At 35.6% G+C, this 24,667-nt stretch overlaps 1 protein-coding gene across 1 annotated transcript in view; it reads right to left on the reverse strand.

Moving 5' to 3' along the window:
* The window catches only part of LOC121411767, a 110,537-nt gene extending 89,328 nt beyond the window's left edge, over positions 1 to 21,209 (reverse strand). The window contains 7 exon segments of the mRNA XM_041604610.1: positions 1,486 to 1,574; positions 6,127 to 6,284; positions 8,116 to 8,336; positions 8,930 to 9,105; positions 18,903 to 19,504; positions 19,507 to 20,232; positions 20,864 to 21,209. Of these exon segments, the coding sequence (XP_041460544.1) occupies positions 1,486 to 1,574; positions 6,127 to 6,284; positions 8,116 to 8,336; positions 8,930 to 9,105; positions 18,903 to 19,504; positions 19,507 to 19,756 (1,496 nt within the window). The 5' untranslated portion in view covers positions 19,757 to 20,232; positions 20,864 to 21,209.
* Between the last annotated feature and the right edge of the window lie 3,458 nt (positions 21,210 to 24,667).

Below are 24,667 nucleotides of genomic sequence, written 5' to 3' on the forward strand. Positions count from 1 at the left end.
CATTATTACTATTTCCATTCTGATTAACCCTATGTCCAAAAAAACCCTTCATGTTGTGATAAAAGTGTATGCCTTTAAAGATGATTGTTTTTTTCCTCTCAATTTCCCAACTGTTATGCCAAAAGGAAACTTGGCAAAATTGTAAATCATCTTATATCTGATTGAAACTGACATTGTATTCTCTTGCAATAAAGCAAATAACTTAATCAGATAAAGGTCAAAGTATTTCACACATAGTTACATTCTTTTGATAATTAACAGATTGTGAGCTGTATTAATAATCCCTTAGCTTCGTCTCCAGGCAGAAAGAATTTTCATACATTCCAAATGAGGTTTTCTCAAATCTGCCAAAGGAACAAGGAAACCTTCAATTCACGCAGAAAAATGGGATCATCTCAATACATATGGCTGATACAGTAATAAGTATACTGCAGCAGATAAAAAGTTCTTCTCTAAGGTTTATAACAATTAAAGGAGTCTTGAGAATCAGTTTCTCCTATACCTACTTCATAATTTACATGGCTACTAATAAAAAGACAGACTGAAAAAGACAAACTTCTTGCAATTTGTTCATATGTCAGCATAAATTTGTCCATTTACTCACAACTGTTTCTCAGTATCGTCTGATTATGTAGCTTCGATCAACTCCAAACTGTAAATATCCACAATTTCTAGACAGAGCATTTCAACATGTTCATGTCATTCTGTAACTCCAGAACTTTCTTCCTAAAAATACACATAATTATTTTCTTGATCTCTTTGCTCCTTAACTCTAAAGTTTTACCTTTGACATAGTAATCCCAAATGTACCCCGGTTATGATGCATGACACAGGTAGCTACTAGTCTAGGTTTGGGGGGGGGGGGGGTTAATAATAGATTCTACTTTATTTCATATTTGTTTCTATCTTATTCCAACCACTGATTGTCCTATATCTCAGGACACCTGGAGACATTATCATCATTTGCGCTATAAGAAAATTGAGAATCAGTTCAGGTATAAATATTATTGAGACTTTGTTACAAAGCTCTAAGTTGTATGTGTACAAATTTTTCAACGAAGGATTGAGAGCAAAGCAATGAGATATATACATGTACCAGGTGATGAATCCATTCCAAAAATAAAAATAGCAAGAAAACAATTCTCACTGACGTCAGGCTAGAGATTTCAACGGCATGCTGCACATATGGTATTCTATCCTGGAAAAGAATCAAGCAAAACTCGCCACAATACTAAAAATCTATCAATCAATTCAACCAAAGTATTCATCATAGAATTCGTCATATCTGGTAAGCACAGAAATATGTCAGGGAACCGCCAAATAAACATTAGGGGGGGAACTTATATGTTTTATCCACACATATATTCAGCAATAGATGAATACCATAAGGGAATTTAGGCCTATAGCTACAATAAATAAATGAAAAAATATCAATTTCAATTCTGGATAATTTCTGATTGACTGATCATACATGTAGATACATACCTCTCTTCCTTGTTTGTTTTGGTACAGCCATCGATGATTTCTTTGATCTTGTTGTCGTTGACTTTTTCAAAGCTTTGTGGTTTAACTCCCTGCAGTGGCAAAACAAAGAGTTGCATACTTTTATTGATTTGGGGGGACATTAAAAATAGATGTAGATATGGAAACCAAAACAATGATTGCACGTATATCTGAATGAAACTTTCATTGACATACCTGTGGTAAGTACAGAAAACCCATGTAAAGTACATGTACAAGGCGATTCAATGTTTTCAGAGCATAACGCATTGATCTTCCCAACATGTACATTTCCGTGGAGGGAAAAATGACTCATTGGTCAAGAATACATCAATGAAAATTATTCCCTGGGGGCCCTGATCCTTTCTAATACCTCGGATCCTAAAATATCATTAACCTGGCTCCATAATAGATGACCTGGCATCCTATGGGTGTTCCTCAATGAATTTCAATTTGTCAACTATCACAACTGCTATAATACCATATCTAAACAAATCTCAAAATGCCTACTACTCTTTACAATACAAGGGGAAAATCAATATTTCCTTGGCCAGACGACCATTAAATTTATATATTTAAAAACGGAGGGACACAACATATGCTACCGCAACGTTTGCTCAGATCTTAATTTATCAGAGGGCGTAGGGTTAGAGTTGGGATTGTGATAGAGTTTTGGGTTCAGAATAATGCAAAGGATTAAGGTTTATCCAGTTTTGGAGGTTAGGTTTCAAGTTTGGGTAACATGCAGATTTTCCAATCGGAGCAATAGTCATAGAACCAAAAAATGTAGGCCTACAATAGTCAACAAGAGCATGCTTTCTCTCAAGAGTAATAACAGAATAAGATTATGTATTAAAATAAAGGTCTATATAACTGTTTTGTGAAATGAAGCGCCGTGGTGTAGCGGTTCTGACTCTCGCCTTATAATCAGAGGGTCGTGTGTTCGAATCCCACCATGGCCTAGCGTCCTTTGGCAAGGCGTTAATCCACAATTTGCCACTCTCGACCCAGGTGTTAAATGGGTACCCGGTAGGATGTGAAAGCCTATATGTAGTATACCTAGCAATTGAGTCTTGGACTCTTGTTGGAATGCTCCCCAGGGAGTGGAGAAGGTGCATACATTGTATGCGGGCATGCAAGGATCCGATGACCGGGGTAATAATATGTCTGTAAAGCGCTTAGAGACGTCGTTCCGATGTATTAAGCGCTATATAAATGCGGAATATTATATTATAATGAGCTTGCAACTTAATCTGGGGCTAATTTTCATAACATTGCAGTAAATGTGGATTTTCTGAGGATCTTTTTTTTCCAGGGCTACTTTTCGAGCATTTCAGGGGTGAAATTGCCCTGAGCCCCCATGCACTTACGCCCACGGAATCAATAATCATACAAAAGATTACATATTATATTATTTCAAAATGGCAATCACCAAAATGATACCTGTTTCACCTGACTACATGCCATGCATGATAAGATTTTTTTTAATTGAATTTCTACTCTAAATTTATCATGAAATATATATGAGGTTCATTATATGGAGAGAGAATAGTCATCACTTGGACTGGAATAATTGATTGAAAATACATTACAAATGCATTAAAGCGAACCAGACAATTAGATTAGAGTCTGCAGCCTCCATCTGCACGGCCAAGGAAGATGCCGGTGCTTACAGTATATAGTTCAATTTCACTTTATTAGATCCAGACGGAAATGTGAGTAGACAAGCCAGTTCCCCCTGGCCCTGTGTTGCTATTACTGTGTTCTATTCTGGCTACTCTACCATCCCCACCCCACCCCCCTTCCCCCTCCCAACACGCTGCCTTTCTTCCAAGAAATGACCTTCTGATAACACCTCTTGAATACAAACAGATTCACATACACACAGCATTCATTTCCTCCAACCATAAGATTAGGTATCTTTTCAATCCAAAATATTTAGTTTGCCAGCATTTCAGTCATTATGTTTCATTAAAAAAAAGCTTACTTATTCCTTATTATTGTTCTCATATTATTTGAGAACTGTGCTTCCTCAATGACAAGATCATGTGATTTGACTAGCTTGAAAATCTCAACTCTCAAGGAAACCTGGGCTGCAAACATTATCTTAATATTTTGTTGCAGTCATTCCATGTATTATATTGCAGCTATTTTTGGTCCATGCACCGATATTGTGCCAAAAATAAACACAATATGCTCCCAGATATAGCTTTAGATGATCATAAAATCATCGTCCCCCCATGTAATTCTGCCACTCGATCATCTTACAAGGCATATCAAAATTCAGTGGCACGCACATCAACTGTTCTGGCTGGGATTAAGCAATGTTAATTAAACCAATGTTTTATAATCATACAGGAGTTAAAATGAAAACACTGAAATTACAGTCTTAATGTGACCCTACCAAAACATAGCACAAAACCATACTTTGAACCCTTGGTCCAACTCAAAACATGATCTGTGGTTTACCTTTGGGTAGCCAAATTGGCACAGCACTTCACCTGAAGATGTTTAACTTATCACCTCATTGAAGTCAAACTGTTGAAGCTTAACGAGAATTAATCATATTTTTCATTCTTCACCATTAAATCATGGGAAAAGAGCTCAGTAAACTTATTTTTTTATATTTGGCTCCCCATTATTTTAGCTTGGCTAATTTTAGCCAGTCAGCGTAATCTAAACCCGAGTTCAGAATACAGGCGGAAGTGTTCTTCAGCTGGGACAGACAGAAAGTGTGGATCGAACACAAGCAAAATACTTTTTCTGCAAGACTTAAGATTTATTTGTTTACATCACACAATGAAATATGATGAAGAATTATTCTCTGCAGAATGGTTCTCATATGAATATAGAATCAACACATGAATTTGAAGTTGCGATAAACATCATTTTTATTTGATTCATTGAAATCTATATAACTGTCATCGAAAATTAGTCTTGGAAGATGGTTGTAAATCACTTGAAAAGCTATTAATATGGAATGCATTTTATGCACAGCTTGATAACTTCTATGACCTTGGTGTAAAAATGTCAAATAGCATTTGCTCTCTCAAATAGAGTGTAAATGCCAAGTCTGAACTCGTAGACTACCCTCAGTCGTCATAGACTCTTGGGTCCCATGTTGTCATTTTCCGAAATGATCTTCATATCTAACAGGGCAACACGAGTAAGATCATAAACAACTTGCAATGCAATCAAGCATACATGTAAGTATTACTTGAAACCAATGAACTGAGGCCTACTTGTCCAGTCCAGTGTGTTGGGTTTGCATCACACTTCAAATCATGAGGCGACAGCCTGATCCATTCTTTGACCAATCACCTTGCTCGTTAGCTACAACGCAAGCAGATGATCAGCTGTAGCATCACTGATGACACTCAAAACATGCACTTGCTCATCTTCTGCAAAGGAGCATATGCAATATCCAGATCATCACCATTCTATGAACATGACATTATACCTATTTCTCTTTATTCATGTATGATTCCCAACAAATTAAAAGTGAAAGCCTACTCAAGAAGGGGGGAAACAAGATCAGAATATAAACAAGTCATAGGGAAGTCAAACAACCAAGATATATCACTATACAAGAATGAATAAAGCATATGGACGGTATGGACAAATGAATGATCAGTGAATTAATTCCTGATGACAGGTAATTTCAAGCATGATCTCAACATACTATGAATCATTTACACTAGTGAGGGTTCATCCCGTCTGTATGAGATGTGGTTTAGTTGGACCCATGAGGTAATGTAATTTGATGTGCTTGCTAAAATGTAGCCATGTGTCGATCAGCACTTCTTCCCCTGTCGTCTGCTGAACGCATTATGACATCACGGGGATATTGTTCAACGGCATTGGATTTTTGCTGAGAAGATTCGATCAACAAACAATACAACATATTTGACTGTAGGGCTATTCTTACTTTACTCTGTTGGACATACTTGCCTGATCCTAATATAAATCATGTGTGATATGGCACTTCCTTAATAGCCAAATCTGTCACTTTCAAGCCGGTCAATTCTACTCTAAATGACAGCTGAAGGTGTCGCCTGTTACTTGGAAGAGGAACTACCTCTCTTGCAACAAATATCTTCCATTACAGAGTTCCTTTAATCAAACTTCCTGTGACCAGACAAAACCTTAGACCACAACAGGAACTGGATTAGATGATGGCACAGATGACAGTATCTCCTAGGTATTGGTGGGCCCCACAAACCTACATTCCCATTACAGAATGAACACTGTAAAATACCGACTCCTGCATGAACTAGATTCTATCATGAGCCACGTCCGATGACAGACACCACATTAAACTCACAAAGAAAATTTGATTACTCAGAACAGCAGCAGAAAACATCAGAGACATACTTAAGGAGCATACCCGGCTATGAACATACCTTCACAACTTTCCAAGCACATTGATTGATGAAGACTCCAAATATTTCATTAACAAGCAGGGAATCAAGTTCCGTTTAATTATGTAATAATGCTTTGGTGCTACTGAAGTATAAACTATCTACAAAAATGTCTCAAAAAGGGTGAAAATTACACAATTTTTCAACTATTAAAGTAAATAACCACATGGATTTATAAAAAAAAAAATCTAAGATTGAATCTTACCGTGGTAACCCTGCGGTAGATCTGTGCAGCATTGGAACATTCTGAATATGGATACTCGGATGTGGCCATCTCCAGCAAGCACATGCCAAATGCGTACACATCGACAGCCTCGTCGTAGTGCTCCTCGTACATCTCCGGAGCCATGAACTCGGGTGTACCTTGAATGCAAACAGGAGGGAGGGAGGAGTAGAGGTTTTTGAAAACTTTCTAACCTGTCAGGAGAGAGAAGGGAGGAAAAAACACCACAGCAAAGGAAGATAATCTGTTAGTTATGACCTTGAAGGGTTCATCTCGGCTTGCTTGATGTTGTACAGGAAACCTAGCAAAAAATATATTCAAATTTAGAAGTGATATTTTTAGAAAATATACCAGTACACTTTAACATGCTTTAAAACTGATCATTTCATGAATCTCGATTCATGAAATCAGATTCATATAAAGAACAAAACAAACTATCTTTCAGATAAAACAAGACAATAGAACAATGCACACTAAAAAAAATCTGTAACATGAATGAAGAACATACTGTACATTACAGACTGGAAACACCCTTTCATTGAAATCTATGAAATGAATAACATATTGATTTTCTTGGGGGGGGGTTAAATAAGAAAGATTCTTACACAGTGCGATACCAAATAAGACAAATCATATTATAATTATCAACCATAATCGAAGAAGCCCGAGTCTCACCTCTACATGGTCTTTGTAAAAACCTGAATAAAAATCAATTCTATACACAAAATGTTGAAATACAACATGGATCAATATTAGCAAACATGATAAATGGCAATTATTCTTTCCTTTAATAAAACAAAGCTGCTCACTGCACAAGCACACATTTTTAGGTACAGGCAAACAAATGCGTCCCAGGTGTGAAGATCACTCACAACATTGAAAATTTGTTCTTCTCTCGACGCAACTGCCATCAATGTTGTTTTGAACATATAACTAAATACATGTAGCATAAATTTAAGTCTCTATAAGGTGTTCCATAATAATTAGCATATTACCCTGGTATTTGATAGCTGTTATACAATTCAAGGAATTTCAAGACCTGCCAGGTCACAATTCACCTAAGTGCAGCACAATATGGAGCAATTCTAATCCCATTTTCAATTTACTTCAAATTTCATAAACCTTCATATTCTTGCATTTAATTGAAAAATCTGATTAAATTTCCCAAATTTAATTAAAGCAAGAGTTCAAACTGAAAAGCCCAAATGTAAACACAATGAAATAAACATTCAGAATACAGAATGTGCAAAAAAAACCACCTCTCCATCCTTTTTTGCCACATCAATGCATATATATTTTGTTTCATATATTATTTTTTTTCCTTGTATTTCTTTGTTTTTTATGATGATCCTTCAATGTCAGGATTTTATATCAATAAACTTTAGAATTTGAATTTGTACAAATGCAAATATTGCTTTTTCAATTTCAAAGTTTCTGAAAAAAAAGTTTGAAAACACAGATATATTTGGTTATTAATTAAAGCAAGAGTTCAAACTGAAATGCATGTGTTTGGCAATGGCAGTTAATTACACACGTACTGTATTCAGATCTCAATTTATTTCAATTAACACAATGAATTTTGATTGAAAGATTAGTGTAGTACCAGTAGGTTTCACAGTACATCATGTATCTTTTTTCGGCAAGTTTAAAGATTAAAAGATTGAGATAACTTTTCTACAATAACCAAATGCATTACCTTTGCCGAACACGCACATTTGTAATCATAATTTTTCTACAAGTATGTTTCCCTTAAAAAGTACTTGTCAACGGGTATTCCACAAAATCTACATTTACTCTAAATCTAAACTGTTCATGAATTCTGACTTATTAATTCTAATTTGTAAGTCAAATCTATAGTTACTGATTAGAGCCACCACTCATATAGCTTCTGATTGATACTTCCATCAAACTTCATTTTTAAATGGTCATGCTCCAATAATTGAACATATCCAACAATGACACTCGACTTACCTATAACACTTTTGGCAAATGAGCTCTTTTTGAGGGTGGCCAGACCCAGATCGCCGATCTTGACGGAACCAGAAGTGCCAGTGATGAAGATATTGTCACATTTGAGATCACGGTGTATGATGGGGGGTTGTCTTGTATGGAGGAAGTGCAGGCCCTTCAGGATTTGACGGCACCAGCTCCGCAGCACGCGGTTCTTCACACCCTTGAAGCGCTTGAGATATCTAAAGGAAGATAAGAAACAGGAGCTTAAAGACTGCTACAAGCATACATATAGATGTATTTCCACCTAAATTATCTTTATACAAAACTCGTTATTACTTTTTATAAGAAATCCTGCCTCTTACTGATTTCACATCATTGTATGAAATCACAAAAACTGTATGCACCTCAATATATTTATAATTCTAAATATTTATGAAAGAGAAGCCTCCTTTAAAAAATATGCATAATTTACATTCAAAATATAATAAATGAATTTAGACTTCATTGACATGCACATAAAGCTGATATACTTGGCACTGCTTTTTTTGTGAATCTGTTTTACAATTTCATCAACAATTCAATCAAATGATATTGTTGAATAGTATTTCAATAGCTTCATGATACAATTCTATATAAAAAAATACTTCATTTGGTGCTTTACAATCAATATTCTGTATACACAAATAACATAAAATGTCTGCAATATTTGCACCAAAGGCGACTTTAATTCTATTAGCCCACATGAGTCAGACATTCACAATGTAAATAAGCATTGCTAAAAATGCATTGGTATCATCCAGACTACTGAATGATAACTGTGATGAGAGCTTACGTTTTCAAGGTTCCAGATGTCATGAGTTCGGTGACAAGTACTATGTGTTTCTTTCCTCTGGGACTGACTTCCTCCCAATAGTCGTAGAAGCTGACAATGTTTGGGTGACTGAGTCCCTTCAGCATCTCTGCCTCTTCTTTGAATCTCTGCCGCTCAGACCGACTCAACTTGCGCTCCTGAAGGGGTTGGATAAAAGCAAGAAGAACATCATTCACACATTTGTGTGTTCAAAAAGTGTATTTGGAAATGGAAATAAGAAAAAATAGCCCCTGTTAATTTTTCATTCCTCTGGTATATTATATTCAATTCATTTATTTATTCAACCAACAAAAGGATAAAAACAGTACAATATACAGTATCAACAAAGTATCAGAAAAAAACAGACAAACAAATAGATGGTTCGGAGACCCCGGAGAAGCAATGCTTATGAAAGGGGTCACCGCGCGATACATTAATACATTACAAATGACAAAAAAGGAGTAAAAATCCCAGATCAAAATTAAAAGAAACACTCCTGCAGCAAAAAAAAAAAAGATGAGCTAAAGGGGGGGAGCACTAATGTAAGATGTGAGATCATATGCATTCGATCAATAAACGGAAAATAACATTTTCCTGCATAAAGATCTAAATCTTGATAAAGTAGAACTATTTTTTATATCATTTGGAATTTCATTCCATAGTTTGGGGAAGTAAATCTTAAATGAATTAAAAGCAATGGATGTTCGAACATGTGGAGGGCGTAGGCATTTGCTGTGACGAGTATTGTGAGAATGGATTTGAGAATTTGAAACAAAAATGTCACTGAAGAGAGGTGGTAAGATTCTGGCATTAAGCTTGTACATAAAAACTAGTGAATTTAATGATATCAGATCTTTTAAAATTAATAAATTTGATTGTAAAAACAAAGGCTTTGTATGACTATTAAAAGGAGCATTTGAGATAAGTCTTATTGCTTTCTTTTGTAAAAGTGTCAATTTATCTAAGTGTGTTTTGAATGTATGACCCCATACAATGTTACAGTAATCTAAGTGAGGAAGTGTGATACTGTTATAAAGAGTAATTAAAATTGAATGGGGAACAAAATGTCTAATTTTAGAAATAACTCCAATAGATCTTGAAACTTTGGTACATATTGAATTGAGATGTGGTTTCCAAGAGAGGTGTTCATTAAAAATTACTCCTAAAAATTGAAAATATTTTACTTGTTTTATATGTCCACCAAGAAAAATATTTAGAGAATGAGGAGGGTCCCTCCTGCCTCGCGTTCGAAAAATGATATACTTTGTTTTGTCTAAATTCAGAAAAAGTTTGTTGCAAACGAACCAATTATTTAATTTTCTTAATTCATTGTTTGCTGATGAGACAAGATTATTTATTTTTTATGAGATAATGTGACTGTTGTGTCATCAGCAAACAATGAAAAGTTTAGAATTGGGGAGCTATTAATTGTATCATTAATGTAAACATTATGTACATCTAAACAATTAAAAACAGAATCCAGGATCACAAAACAGAGCAGCATTGTAAAAAGAAAACAAATGAACAAAAGTGAGAGAAAATACAAATCACATTTATACCACAGTGAGCAGGTCCACTTCTGCGAGTTCTGCCACACATAAAAAAATACCATTTTTAGTTTATTTTTCTCTTTTTACCAGATTTTTTGAGAAGTCTACATAAACATACATGTGTAGGTGGACAAACTACAAACAAACAGTTTCAGAGCCGAAATGTTGACCCTTTCTCTGTTTCGGTGCTGTTTTCAAGAATGATGAATTGTAAATATTGACTGTGCATAGATACTTACAGTACATGTAGGTACTGTACTGTACATGTAAAATGTAGACTGTGTACTGAGTAAGAGAGGGGGGGGGGGTCATTCATTATCACCCTTTCATACAAGATTATTTAATATACTGTACATGTATTTACTACATTGTAGATGTGCATGCATTTCATACATGATTATTCATTACTTCATGCATTACTGTACACTTTTATTTTGATACATGATATTGATCATACATGTACTTTGTCCATTTGGCATACCAAGGGCATTTGTTATATTGATACAGCAAACAATTGTACATGCTATTAGTGACAACTCTCAGTGTACATGTATCACCTTCACTAAACCAATTGATTTTTCTATTTCATATCATTCTAAACCCAAATGCTATTGATTTTCTCCTGTACAGCATACTAAAATGTATGTACTGGTGTGACCGTGTGACATCACATGTACGATCCATGCGTACAGTTATTTACTGTACTGTACATGTACATATGTACAGTAAGTTCTGCAGGCCTACATTTTACAATGTACATACATGTATAGCGACAGTACAATTACATGTAACTTGTATGGATAAATATTTCCAGTTCAAAAATCAACTTTTTGGGCCTAGTAAAGACATTGAAATGCATGTGTCAGTGTCAAAAACATTAGTTCTCTTTTAGGCCTACTGTAGAATAAAATAATGAATAAAAAACTGGTGAGGCCACTACATGTAGCTGTATCGATAGCCAACATGTAGTTGGAGATAACAGTCTGCACAACTGTAATGTCCATCTTTAACTTCCTCAAATCCAACCTGATGAGATGTACCACTTTCTAATCTATAAGAACAGAAAACAAGACTATCCCAGGTGGTAATGCACTTGGAAAAGCTTATGGCCCTTCAGCAAAATCTCAGTTAAGGAGAAACACACCAAGATGATTCCCCCATATGGCAAAAAGATATACAGTGTACATGTAACCGAACCTTGACTATTTACATGTATGCTAAAGCCTCCAGACATTCTGCAGTTGTGCATGCTTCTTTCTGTGATTACATGTACATGAAGGTCCGACTTGTAGTTCTTCGATGAACTATACAAGTGTTTGCTTTCAAGAAAAAAACAAAATAATAAACAAAGACAGCATGTCTGATGTATGTACATGCCTACACATGGAGGAAAAGGCCTACAATGTAGGCCTACCTCTACATGCATGTACATGTACTGTAGGCCCTTGGCAGACCTGACAACCTCTGGGAATGAAAAATTGTATTCTGTGATAAAAAAACAGTATTTTTTCCCCCAAAAGAGTGTATTTCATAATAAAATGCATGGCGCACTCACTCATCGCGGCGCTCAAGCTGCATGAAAGCTAAAATGCGCACTGCTCTTGCAGATGAAAAAAAAAACTTGAAACATGTGTATATCTCACCCTGGTTTTGACAAAATGATTTAAAAAAATGAAGTTACCTAAAATTACATTGATCTAATAACCATATTTGTGTAAGTTAATATGAAATAGAGACATATAGAGATGATTCGATCTCAATAAATTACGATTTTGTATTAAAAAAATAAAAGAATAAAAAACAAAACATATTTTTAAAAGAAAAAACCTACTGCCGTATTTTGGTTGTAAAAACGTTCTACATGTATGATGTAGTTGGCAGGTCTGCCCTGGTGCAATACAGCTTACAACATGTACATGTATACATGTAGACCGCATGAACCAGACTGTGCGTGTATAGGCCTACTATTACTAGACATATTTTGTATTATACTCCTAGATTACATTGAATCCATGGCATCTGGGTCCAGTGGTACACATATTTCTTTAACTTAAATGTATTACATGTACCATAAATTAGACCGCTAAGAGTAAAAGCATAAATGCACAATTGGTACACCTACATGTACATGTACATAAGATGGCCCTCCTTTCAAACACAACAATGCATGTAGGGCTACATGAATTTATCTACAGTACAGTACATGTATGACATGCAGCATGTAGGTTGCCACAGGCCATTGGTTGTGTACATGTACATACATAGTAGTAATGTATAAGTGTATGTACAATGTGCATCCTAGTCTGTGCCTAAAACAAATTATTAACTGGTCATGTATTTGAAATACATTATGTACATTAATTTACACATTGCTGTACGTGTGTACATTTGAATAAAAAGAGTAAAATAAAACACACATAACACTTCAAAATCAGATATAAAATAAGAAAGTTATGACATTTTTAAATTTTACTTTAAAAGGTCAAGTCCACCCAGAAAAATGTTGATTTGAATGAGAGAGAAAAAGGCAAGTCCAAGAAAAGGTCACCTTAGAAGGCAAAATATCATCTTTAATTTAAGAAGTTATCTTTGGTGGGTAAGAAAGCCCAAATGTTGAAATTTAAAATTTCATTAAGAAAAATTTGATAATATGCATATTTATGCTAATTTGGGGCACCTAATTTGCATAATTGGTAAAATGGCGTAACGTATGGGACAATTATAAAAACTCTTAGAAAATAAAAACAAATCTTGTGAGATTTAGTCATAGGTGGGACATGGACCCCCTAACATCTTATTACTTTTGGGGGAAAAGAAGTGATGTCATCTAATTAATTATGCAAATTAGTCTTGTCCAAGGACGGAATGTCCCATACGTAACATTTTGAGGATGTTCTTTTAAGTTATTTCTCTATAATACAATACTTGTATTGTTGCATCTCTGAAGTTCTAATTTATAAAGTATGAAAATGTATACCCCAAAAAGTTTCAAAAATAGAGTTTACTTTTTAATTAAAAGTTAATTAAATAATTGTTACGTATGGGACATGTTACGTATGGGACATTTACACACAATGTCAATGGGGAGATTTGTGTACAAAGTGAATGGAGAAAAACAAATTTCAAGAGTGTTCTAAAAAGTGAATATTTACCTTTTCTTTAGTTTTTAAAGACTGATTTGTTATGAATACTGATTAATGAAAACAATTGAAGTGAAAAAAATTTTTAAATGGAAAATATGAATAAAATAAAAAACAATAGAAATACATAAGAAATTCATGAAACCATGAAAAACAAGGAAAAAATGTGGAAATGGCTAATTTCCTTGTCAGTCATATCAAGTAAGTCCTCAATAGAACATTTTAAAAGACAGAAACTATTTTGTTATTTTCCATATTTTAATTATTTCAATTTTTTAATTATGGGGAAATTGTGTACATTCTCTATGGGACAAAATGTCCCATACGTAACTGTCCCATATGTAACATGTCATTAATTTGTTTAATTAGAGTCTGTAATTAGAGGGATTTGGCTTATGACATGAAAGTTGCCTTAGATATACTAGAGTATTGTGACTTCTATCACACTGAGTTACAAGTTGTCAAATGAAATACTTTCAGAGAATTCTCAACTTGTAAAAATTGTTTAAAAATTGTCTTTTTTCTGCGTCCCATACGTAACGGCCCATCTTTTCTCTCTAAAAGGTCAAGGTCGAGGTCATATGCCACCATTTTTTCCATGATTATTCTTCTCCTAGATGTCTACCATCATGAGGGTATTCAATCTAATCAAAGTCAATCAACACTATTTCCAGTCATTGAAGCCTCTGAAATGTCCCATACGTAACGCGCGCGAATTCTTGGACTTGCCCAAAATCAGATGTAAACTAAGAAAGTTATGAGTTTCAAAGTTTTGCTTATTTTTCATAAAAAAGCTACATGTACAGTACATGTATGTGCACGACTCTGTGATATGTGAATGAAAGAGATGGTGACATCCATCACTCACTATTTCTTTAATTTTTTATTGTTTTATTTCCATTCAACATAAAGGACCAACTTTACTAAACAATAAAATAATGGAAATAACACATGTTCAGGGAGGAACAAACTTTGTTTCACAGAACTATGATGAGAAAATTAGAATATTTCATATCATAAAATAAAAAATAGGAGTGAATGACATCATCGGCCCCCTCATTTGCATACTACCAACCAAATGTATTGTGACCACGGACTTGAAAATGCCATAATTCTCTTCTTTCTTACATGTAATACTTCTTTTGCATCCGACTTTTATAAAGTTTTCAGTTATATGCTGTTGAATTTTTCTCATTCTATTCAAATCAATTTTCATTAGGGGTGGACTTGTCCTTTAATTTCACAACAGTTAGGCCTAAACAGGTATTTACATCCTGATCGGTAGGCAAATTACGAGAACCAATGACATCATCCACTCACTATTTCTTTTGTACATTTTCATGTATAATTTCATTACGGATATGAAACAAAGAATTCCTCCCTTAACATATGGAATTGCCAAAATTGTAACATTTTGTTGTTTGAACAAGATGATCCTTACTGTAAATCTGAAAAAAAAAAAGAATATTGTAAAATACAAACAAAAATACAAAAGAAATAGTGAGGGACATCAATGACTCTCTTAGCATATCAGTGAGTTGTGCATACATGTATATCAGCAAAAAATTAAAATGTGATGAATTTATCTTACATCTGGTTTTGATGAAATATTCAGTATAACATGTAGGCTTCTTTGATTTTTATCTAACTACCGATTCAAATCATTTCTTTTAGTGGAATTGCCCTTAAAGCACTGACTGAAGAAGTGTCACCAGTCATTCAATTAAGTTTTGCGAAAATCTTGAGCAGATTTACAAAACATCACATCTTGAAGTAATTTATATACATGTACATTGTAGGCCTTAATGCTTTCTCAAGATCTTAATCTTTTGATCTAAATCAAGAATTTAGGTTACAGTATTCATTTCCAAAATTTCAGCTGAACCATCAGCCCCTTCTGACCTCTTGAAGGCAATGAAAATCAAACTAAAAAAAAAAACACAGGTATTTTCGCTAAAGTTTAAATGTAAAAGAATAAAACTTCAGCAAACAGTTTAAGTCTTTAAAATCAGGGTTAATTTTCACCATGTACTGTACAATTGATCTACAATGTAATTCTTGTACACTAACATACATGTATGTAAACTTATCATTGTGAAATGATTAGGCCTTAATCTTCGTTCAAAACTGATAATTTTGATGTTCACATATATGGAGCTGTTTAGTGTTATGCCCTTTTTACACATGATTTTCTTAACCCCGGACTATCGCTAACCCCGTACTATCCTTAACCCCGTACTATTTTTTTTCCTTTTCACACATGCCAAAGTGTTATTGCTAACCCCGGATAAGGAATGCTTGCTTTTTACACACGAAACTCGCTAACCCCGGACTAGTGGTTTTTGTCGATCATTCGTAGTACAAGTGCTTCACTCGTACACTTTTTACACACGCTACAATTTCCTTAACCCCGTACTATAGGTAGGGCCAAATTGCCATTTAGCCCCACCTATAGTACGGGGTTAAGCTTGGCCCACTTTCGTTTTACACATGCGATCTTAACCCCGTACTATTGCTCTTAGCACCGCAATTGGTGGGATAACCCTGCTTTTTTGCAGGGCCAAATAATCCCATACTATAGGTGGGGTTAGCCCACTTTGCAAAAACGCTGTGTAAAACGAAAGTGGGCTACGCTTAACCCCGTACTATAGGTGGGGCAAAATTGCCATTTAGCCCCACCAATAGTACGGGGTTAAGGAAATTTTAGCCTGTCTAAAAAGGGTATTAGAGGTTGGAAAAATACTTGACTTTTGCTGGGATTCCAAAAATATTTTTCTCAGCAACGACATGTAGGCCAACATATTTTCCTCCAGAGTCGTTTCGCACATATTTTTACTACTACATTTGGGTGGTCATTTTGTTGGATTCTGTTGGAACTCATTGTAAGACCATTACCACAACTGGCATAAATTAACTGTAAAGTCTTGAGATCAATACATGTACATGTACATCAATGCAGTCAACTTTTGATTACAATTACTGTACAAAACGTTCAATCACTACGGAATTCAGCAACACTGTACATGTAAATGATAAAGAATAAAGCTACAGTATGTTTCCTTTTGCTATTCAGGTTTGTCTACAGTTCTGCAAACTGGGGATACAATGCAGGATAATACAAGATCCTTGATCAGTACTCATAGTCTACAGACCAGTAAACAATCCCAAAGATCCATAATGACCAATATACATGTATCTTCTCTGGTCAACAAAGTTCTATAAAAAGGGTTAATCGTGACTGGATCAAAAAATATCTAAGGTGAGCAAGAAAAACATTCCAATAACAATACACAACAATTTGATTTTGAGCATTGGACCAGTTACCACCTACAGGAATATGGTTTACTGTGAAGTTTGTTCACCAATGCATGTGATTCCCTGCACTGTGCCCCTTTGAACAGAGCGCTGTGTCAACTTACTAAACCCTAATAATCCCTATGGTCTCACCTTGGTCTCACTGGAAAGTGCAAAGATTGTTTGAAAATAGGGAATAAAGTGATTTCACTTTCAGAACAGTCCTAGTATTCATGTACATGTATCATTGTATGCATAATAATGAAAAATTCTATAATAAATAAAAATTCTTAATATCTGGCCTAAATTTATATGAATTGGATTAGCAACTTGTAGCTCAGTACAATTAGGACATCATAGTGAACACATTTAGGACAGTCATATGAAATTTATAACATTATTATGAAGATTGGTTAATATTTAGTTTGTCATACATGTACATACATGTAGCCAGCAGCTTCTAGAGAGTAAAAATCATTTACTGACTACATGTAAGGTTACTCTCAGTCTCAATGAAGCCAGGTATTCGTATATATTCACGTGCGTGTACATGTAGGCCGCCAAAACCTGAAACTTTTGCCCCCGAGATTTCTACTTTCCTTCTATAAGATCTAGCCCTAAATCATGTACATGGGATAAAACTTCATTCCCGACATTTCTTCGCTCTCAGAATTCATCAAAAAAACGTTGGCAAAGAACAATAGGAAACAAGATAGCGACGTAAACATCGGGCAAGTCTCTTCCGTCTTTTCACAATATTTTTCAAATTTTTTTATGAATTCTTGTTTAAAAATAAGGCTTTATTAAAAGAACATTAATATTTTCAGAAGTGTAAAAAAACATATCTACAGCATATTCAACAATGGTGTATGCAATACATGTATGCGTACAATTTAGGCCCTACATGTATGTAATGAACATGAAACAATGATTCTTTGCACTTTGCAGATTGCACTGTATCCAAGGCTGAATGAGAGTTGCAATCTAGTGGCAGTCCAGGGTGGCAGTAGAAGTATAAAATTTCAACTTTTCAAGTCAGATGTGCATTTCTCATACTTCTGCATCAGCATAAATCATTTAAGTTTTTTTCAATGTCATTCTTTTTTTTACTTTTAAACCAAAACATCTGATAACAGCCTTTCATAACATTAACAGCCTTTCATAACATTAACAACCAATTTTCAATTCAAGAAATCAGGCCTTGGCTTAAATTATTTTTAGAGCAAAGGCATTTTTCCATGGGCACATTTCTATTTAACAGCACACAAACAGGGAAAAGGTGGGGGTACAGTGTAAATTTTGATGGCACATGAAAGGAACAACTCTGAGACCAATCAAAAGGAAATCCATGGCCACAGCTTTGGTAAATGACACTCAGAGAATCTTGTGAGTCAATGTAAAAATATCTTCATGAACTTAACAATTACTTGTAATGAAAAAAAAGTTTACACCCACTGGTACAGATGCACATGTACTAGGAGTACAGGCAAAACACACTCAACAACACCTTCTGGACCGTATTTCCTTTTAAATGCCAGACAGGTTCTTGTCACATTATTGTGTTTGTACACGATCTAATGAAGAGTTGACTTACTCTTGTGATACATGTATGTTGCAGACATGATGCAAGCAAAGAACAATATTTAACACACCAAGTAAGGTACATGTATCTCAATAGCGTACACTAAGTACATGTATGACCACTTCTTTCAGAAGGAATCCTGTGCAGAATCTCCCCCCCCCCCATTTTTAATCCTCCCATTATGCATGGGGTTCACTTCAGGGAAGCTGCTGCAAAATTTACAGTATTGGGCAAAGCAGAGCAGGCTTTGAAAATGGTGGATACCACTTTTATCAAGTTACTATTGTCAAAAAAAATATTACCACTGTAAAGTTCCAGAAATTTTTGTCAAAGAAAGTTGTGATTATAAAAGAAGTACTGTAGGAAACGATAAATTATGAGGTACAAACCTGCAATTCACACCATGCTACAGCAACTCCAGTCTCTGTATCCAGCCCTCTGAACACAGTCTTGAAGGAGCCTCTCCCTACTTCTACATCATACTTCATGAAACGACCATCCGCAGACTTAGCAATGGCTTTCTCTTCCACAGCTTCTAGTTCTGCATCCTCTGTATCTGGCAGGAGACGTTTTTCTTTGCTCATAAAATCAGAATAGGGCATATCATCAATCTGCAAACGCTCAACCTTCTCCTCTTTGTGTACATCTAGGTGACCATTTTCAGTGATATCCTTAACAGGAGTCATGATTACAACCGACTTCTGTTTCTTTCCATTCCCGGAAGCGATTCTACCCCTTTCTGGCTTCATGTTACTGTCTTTCCTGGCACTCTTCAGAGCAGTTCCATTTGGCTGTGATTTTGCTAAGTGAACAGATGTATCAGGCACTTTTTCTTTTAATGGTTCTTTATCACCGATGCTATCTAATCTACTGCTATATCCAGTGGTGCTACTATCATCACTGATTCCTGTGTGTTTTGATTCAGCTGCACTTTCCAAGTTTTCTGTAACCTTGTCGTGTTGGAAGGATTCAACATTCACATCAGCATCGGAAAATTAGGAGATCTGCGATTAGAGATCACCATGTTGCTTCCCATACTGGATTCGCCATTGACACGCGAATGACTGGCATCGGCAGCTACTGCCTCCTCTGTCTGTGTGTCACCAGACTTGCCTTTGCTGCCTTGCTTAGTCACACTCCCACTGCTATGACTCTCTTGTGGGACGTCCGTGTCTCTTTCCTCCAACGACGCAACTCCATTTGACAGCGAGCTGCCGCTGTGGTGGCTCTCCGACTTACTCATTGCGATTGGTAAAGTTCACCCAAACACAACTGTTACACTAGTCCGAAGCAGGGCTTGGGACAAAGTTACTCACTTGAGAGAATCAAATGTGAGCAAGCCTACTCTGTAGGTCAAAAAACTGGATAAAAATCCAGTTTTGTGGACTACCTGGACACAAGAGTGTTCCAAATAATACCCCTTTCACTGCCTATTGCACCTTTCCACAAGTAGCAAATTGGCTTGCTGCCAGATGCAGCACACTGTTCAGTTGGTATGTCCATTATGTATTCCTCCATGGCAAAAGATTGCAGACCACTTCCTTTGCATTGCAGGATAGGTGGTGAAACAAATTACAGGTTCACTGTTGGTAAGAGTTGGTTTGGCCAGGAAGAGGGACTCTCTATCCTCCACACTGTGTATGTGGTGTGAGAATTGGTTTTCTTCTTCAGGTAGATATTATTTTCCTAATTTCCTTTTAGATACTTTCCTTCCAAATCCTGTTTTAAAAAAAGTGAAAGTTTACATCGGTTTATTCCTTTCCTCAATTACCATACATTCAAGCAAACGCAGTTCTAAATAGAATTTGATTACGATTTTCACACTACATGTACCGGTACTTCCCATCCCCACGCACCACCCCCAACAAACAGGATGGCATCTGCTACACATAAGCCTACATGTACCTCAAACATTATATTAACGTTAACAATAAATTATGTTCCATTATAAATGCAAATTCTTGTATACGAGTGCCTATTGTATTACAGAGAAAAATACTACAATCAACAAATTTTCCATTTCAAGTACTTAATAAATGCTACCGATAAATGGACTGGCAAAAGTGAAGAAAAATCACACTAATCTTGATCAGAGGATTTACTTAAGCGGTCACAATTAATTTTGAGCTAACAATATGTCAGTTAGAGTACTTAGACTCGGCTCACGTCAATTATGAACCCATGGCATTTTGTGTTGAATGAATCTGGACATTACGTTACTGTACACTTCATCAGATTAAAGTCTCAGACACAAAGATCTACATACCACATTTTTGAAGATTAATCACTTGCTTGAACTAAGCAATACATTCCCATCTTCATACTCAATGCAGAGATTAGCCTTACTTACCTTAGTTTTGCATTGCTTCCCAACGCAATACACGTCTGACGCAAAATACAGACACAGCTCCAGTACAGCGACGGAGGTCTTGATTGTGTGGGTTGCATCCATTCGACATGTTCGATGAAACAAGTTGGTTTAAAGTCACACTTCCATATTCATTGCACAGTCAGTGATTAAAAAATGCCGAGTGGGTTTCGTGAAATACTGCGACATGTATTTCCCAATGTGAGGGCAAAACATGCCGGGGGTACACCAACGTTGCTTACGACCCCTTTCCTTATGAATTGTGGATTTACTACGGTTGTTTCACAGGCCCTCCATTTTCCCTAGTTTCTACACGTTAACGTTACACGATAACGTATATATTTTGTGTGTAGGACTATCCACAACGCGGAAGGATTATTTTATATGAAACATATTTCTGAACATATACCAATCTTTATTCTTGTCATTAGATTTTTTAATGAGCTGTAATTTACACTTATTCCCAGTGAAGAGAAATAATGATCCCTATTCATTTATTCATAATAACCAATTGATATTATTATATTAACCAATTTATGAACTACTTTTTTTACTGCGCAATAATAAGTTCACCTTTCCAGTGGCCAGGCCAGGTGGTATCAAAGACACACAGCTCGTAAATGTTTTTTGTACTGCAATTTTATTTGGGGCCGTGAAAAGGGGCACCAGTCCCGCAAGTAACCCAAGGGGGTTCCAACTGAGGGTCCCATGCAAAATTGCCAATGGGATATAGGCCTATCCTTCAAATACCAATACATAAATCATTTCTCCGCGCTTATGCGGGGCGGATAGTGGAGTCTACTTTCTAGGGAAACAGGCAAGGCCAGAATTTCAAGAAACCAGGGGCGTCGATCCTGGGGGGAGGGGAGGGCAGGGGGGGGGCGATCGCCCCACCAATGAAAATATTGGGGGCAAACATATCGTTTTACCCACCCCCCAATAATTGCGGATGTGCAAAAATAAAATAAGGTTGATATGTTCAGCAAGCGAGATTGAGATACACAACTTGTTCTTTATTTCAAATCGTGCTCAAAGTGTCCGCTTTTCAGATTGAAAATATAAACAAATGATATAAAAAAAAATCGGATTAATTTGCTTGCATAGTATCACAATCATCCCCCTCTTACAAGATTATTGTTTAAATACAATTATCTCTTCTTTTTCTAAGATCTTCATCAACTCACAATATTTGTTGCAGCAATGGGAAAGTTTAGGGGGCAAAAACTTTGTTTCACATTCACTTGGAAAAATAAAGATATTTCATATAGAAAAATGAATTAGTTCCCTTATCAAATTGCACACTATTTGGTTGTGCATGAAAATTTTTGTTTTTTAAATCATGTCATAACTCTCTTATAGTTTGCATGCAATTTTCCGTATTAAGCTTGTCTCTTTGGTCTCCCTTTTTATAAAAATCAACTTTTTGCTAGGATGGACTAACCAATATCAATTATTTCATCATCCACACTTTTTTATGCGTTTTCAAATCATTCATGATTTCTTCCTTTCCTTTCTTTTCTTCCCCAGCCTCTCCTTCAACATAATTATTAATTCCATCCCTTTAATTTTTTTTCCCTACCCTCTCCTTTGATATATTACGGTCAAACCTGTTTTAGTGGCCACCTGCCTATTATATAGTGACCACTTAAACCGATTCCCATGAAGGAAGATTGTGTGTAAAAGAACCTGTATATAACAGCCACCTGTCTATAAAGGCCACATTTTGTGTTTCCCTTGGTGGTCACTATAGACAGGTTTCACTGTATATGTATATCTACCAAAGGGTAGATAGCTCTGGAGAACCTTGATTTAAGCTACGTCTGTATACCATTGTTCTCTTCATCCATTTCTTTACAATATTAAATAAAAGAGTTGCCAAAGCTGTTGTACATGTATACTTCACACATTTATACATATATATATATGGGGCTTAGTGAAAAAATGTGCATTTTACAAGTACCTCGGGTTCAGTACCCAGGTCCCGACCCAGGTGGCCTATTCTCCCGGGCCTATTCCTTTAATACCGAGTTATGCACTTTCCACTGCATGGTATAGGAGTTGGTATAGAATCGAGGGTCCACCGTTTTCTTATGAAGTTTACAGGCAATGTGGCATCCAATTATCCCATTATACCCTCCTCCTCCCCCTTTCCCTTTTCTTTCTTTATACCCATTCATGTGTAATTTACTTTCCGAAGTTTCAGTTCTTCAAAACCGCTCAGTGACGCATCAAGCAATGATGTCATTTTCTATTTTTACCGCGGCTTAATCAGTTGATTCGACGTAGTTGGCGGTATTGAAAGCGGATAACTCAGTTTTATTTTGAAAATGTCTCCATAAATACAGTGATTTTGTTTATTTTTACATGTATATTTGGGGTTTGGGGAACCTTTTTCCTTTTTATTATCCTTCTTCTGCTGCATAAAAACATTTTTCATGTCCCCTTCTTGATCAATGAGACACTTGGCAGATCCCCCACGCATACTAACACATTTTTTTATGGGAATGATATTAGTAAATATTTTGTTTTGTTTTAAAGTAACATTTTTGAGAGGGTTTGTCTGTTTTTCGCGGTGACAATTAGATATGAGGAACTTCTTTTTTTGACTTGTCAAAACCTATCCTGGAGTCTTGGAGCCGCCTTGTAGGATCTGTTTGTTGGTTCTTGACTTCTGCAGTTTAGTTTGATATTTTTTCTGTTCTCAACAAAGAATGGAATTTTAAAGAAAAAAAAGGGGAGTGCATCGTATACAGAACTATATAGCAATAAGACTTATTATCACCATTGGGAATATATTCTAGAAAATGCGTCAAGCAAAAAGCACAAATCGTTATGGTGCAACTTATTTCTTGTAATATCTTTTTTAATCAAAGTTTAGTTTAATCGGCTTATTCCTACTGTACAGTAAAACAAAATATTGAAATACAATTAATGAATAGAATGTTGAGTTCAACTTTGGAAACGAAAGCAACAAGGCAAACTTTTTATCAAATTTATTTTTAAACACTTTTATTTGTCGTTTCACTTTGACCTGTTTATAACTTCCACCCATTCTCTGTATATATCTTCATGACTTCTCTAACTCTCATTTCCGTTCAATCTGTCCACTCTTTTCATATTCAACTGCCCAGCCTTCCGATTTTTTTTCTTGTTCTGTCTCCCCCCCCCCCCCTTTCCCGTCAGCCCCCTCCCTCTATCCGGGCTTCTATCCCCTCCACTTTATGTTATAACTTTACTGGTAAAATGATTACTAATATTAAAATCACTATATAGAATACTATAATAGTATACTGCGCTTGTAACATTAAAAAAAATACTATAATAGTCACAAGATGTCGCTCTTTATATATAGGAAAGTACCGTAAGTGTTATCTTCCATGTAGAGCTAGGCATAAAGGGGAGGGTGCTCCTTACCTGGAGACGGGGGGGGGGGTGTGGAAGGTAGAACATCATCTTGTTATCTTTTTTTTCCTCTTGTCATTTAATACATTTTGTTAATATTTCATTTTGTAATTGTTGAAACGCACCAGTATTAATTTCCAGTATCTTTAAAGTTTGATGTATAATTTGTATAATTATATGGGATATGAATCTATTTTTTAATTCATAACCATGTTTCAAATAATTTGTACAACTTGTTTATGGAATGTGAATGCGTAGTTTGATTTGAGAGAATACAATAAAACATCCTTTTAAAAAACTCTCCAGTGAGTGAACCATATTGTGGGACATTGGAGAAAGGGAATGTTGCCAGGAATTCTAGAGAAACCCCCCCCCCCTCTTCTG

This window comes from Lytechinus variegatus, chromosome 3 (genome assembly GCF_018143015.1).
Source record: "Lytechinus variegatus isolate NC3 chromosome 3, Lvar_3.0, whole genome shotgun sequence".
Taxonomy (NCBI): Eukaryota; Metazoa; Echinodermata; class Echinoidea; order Temnopleuroida; family Toxopneustidae; genus Lytechinus; species Lytechinus variegatus.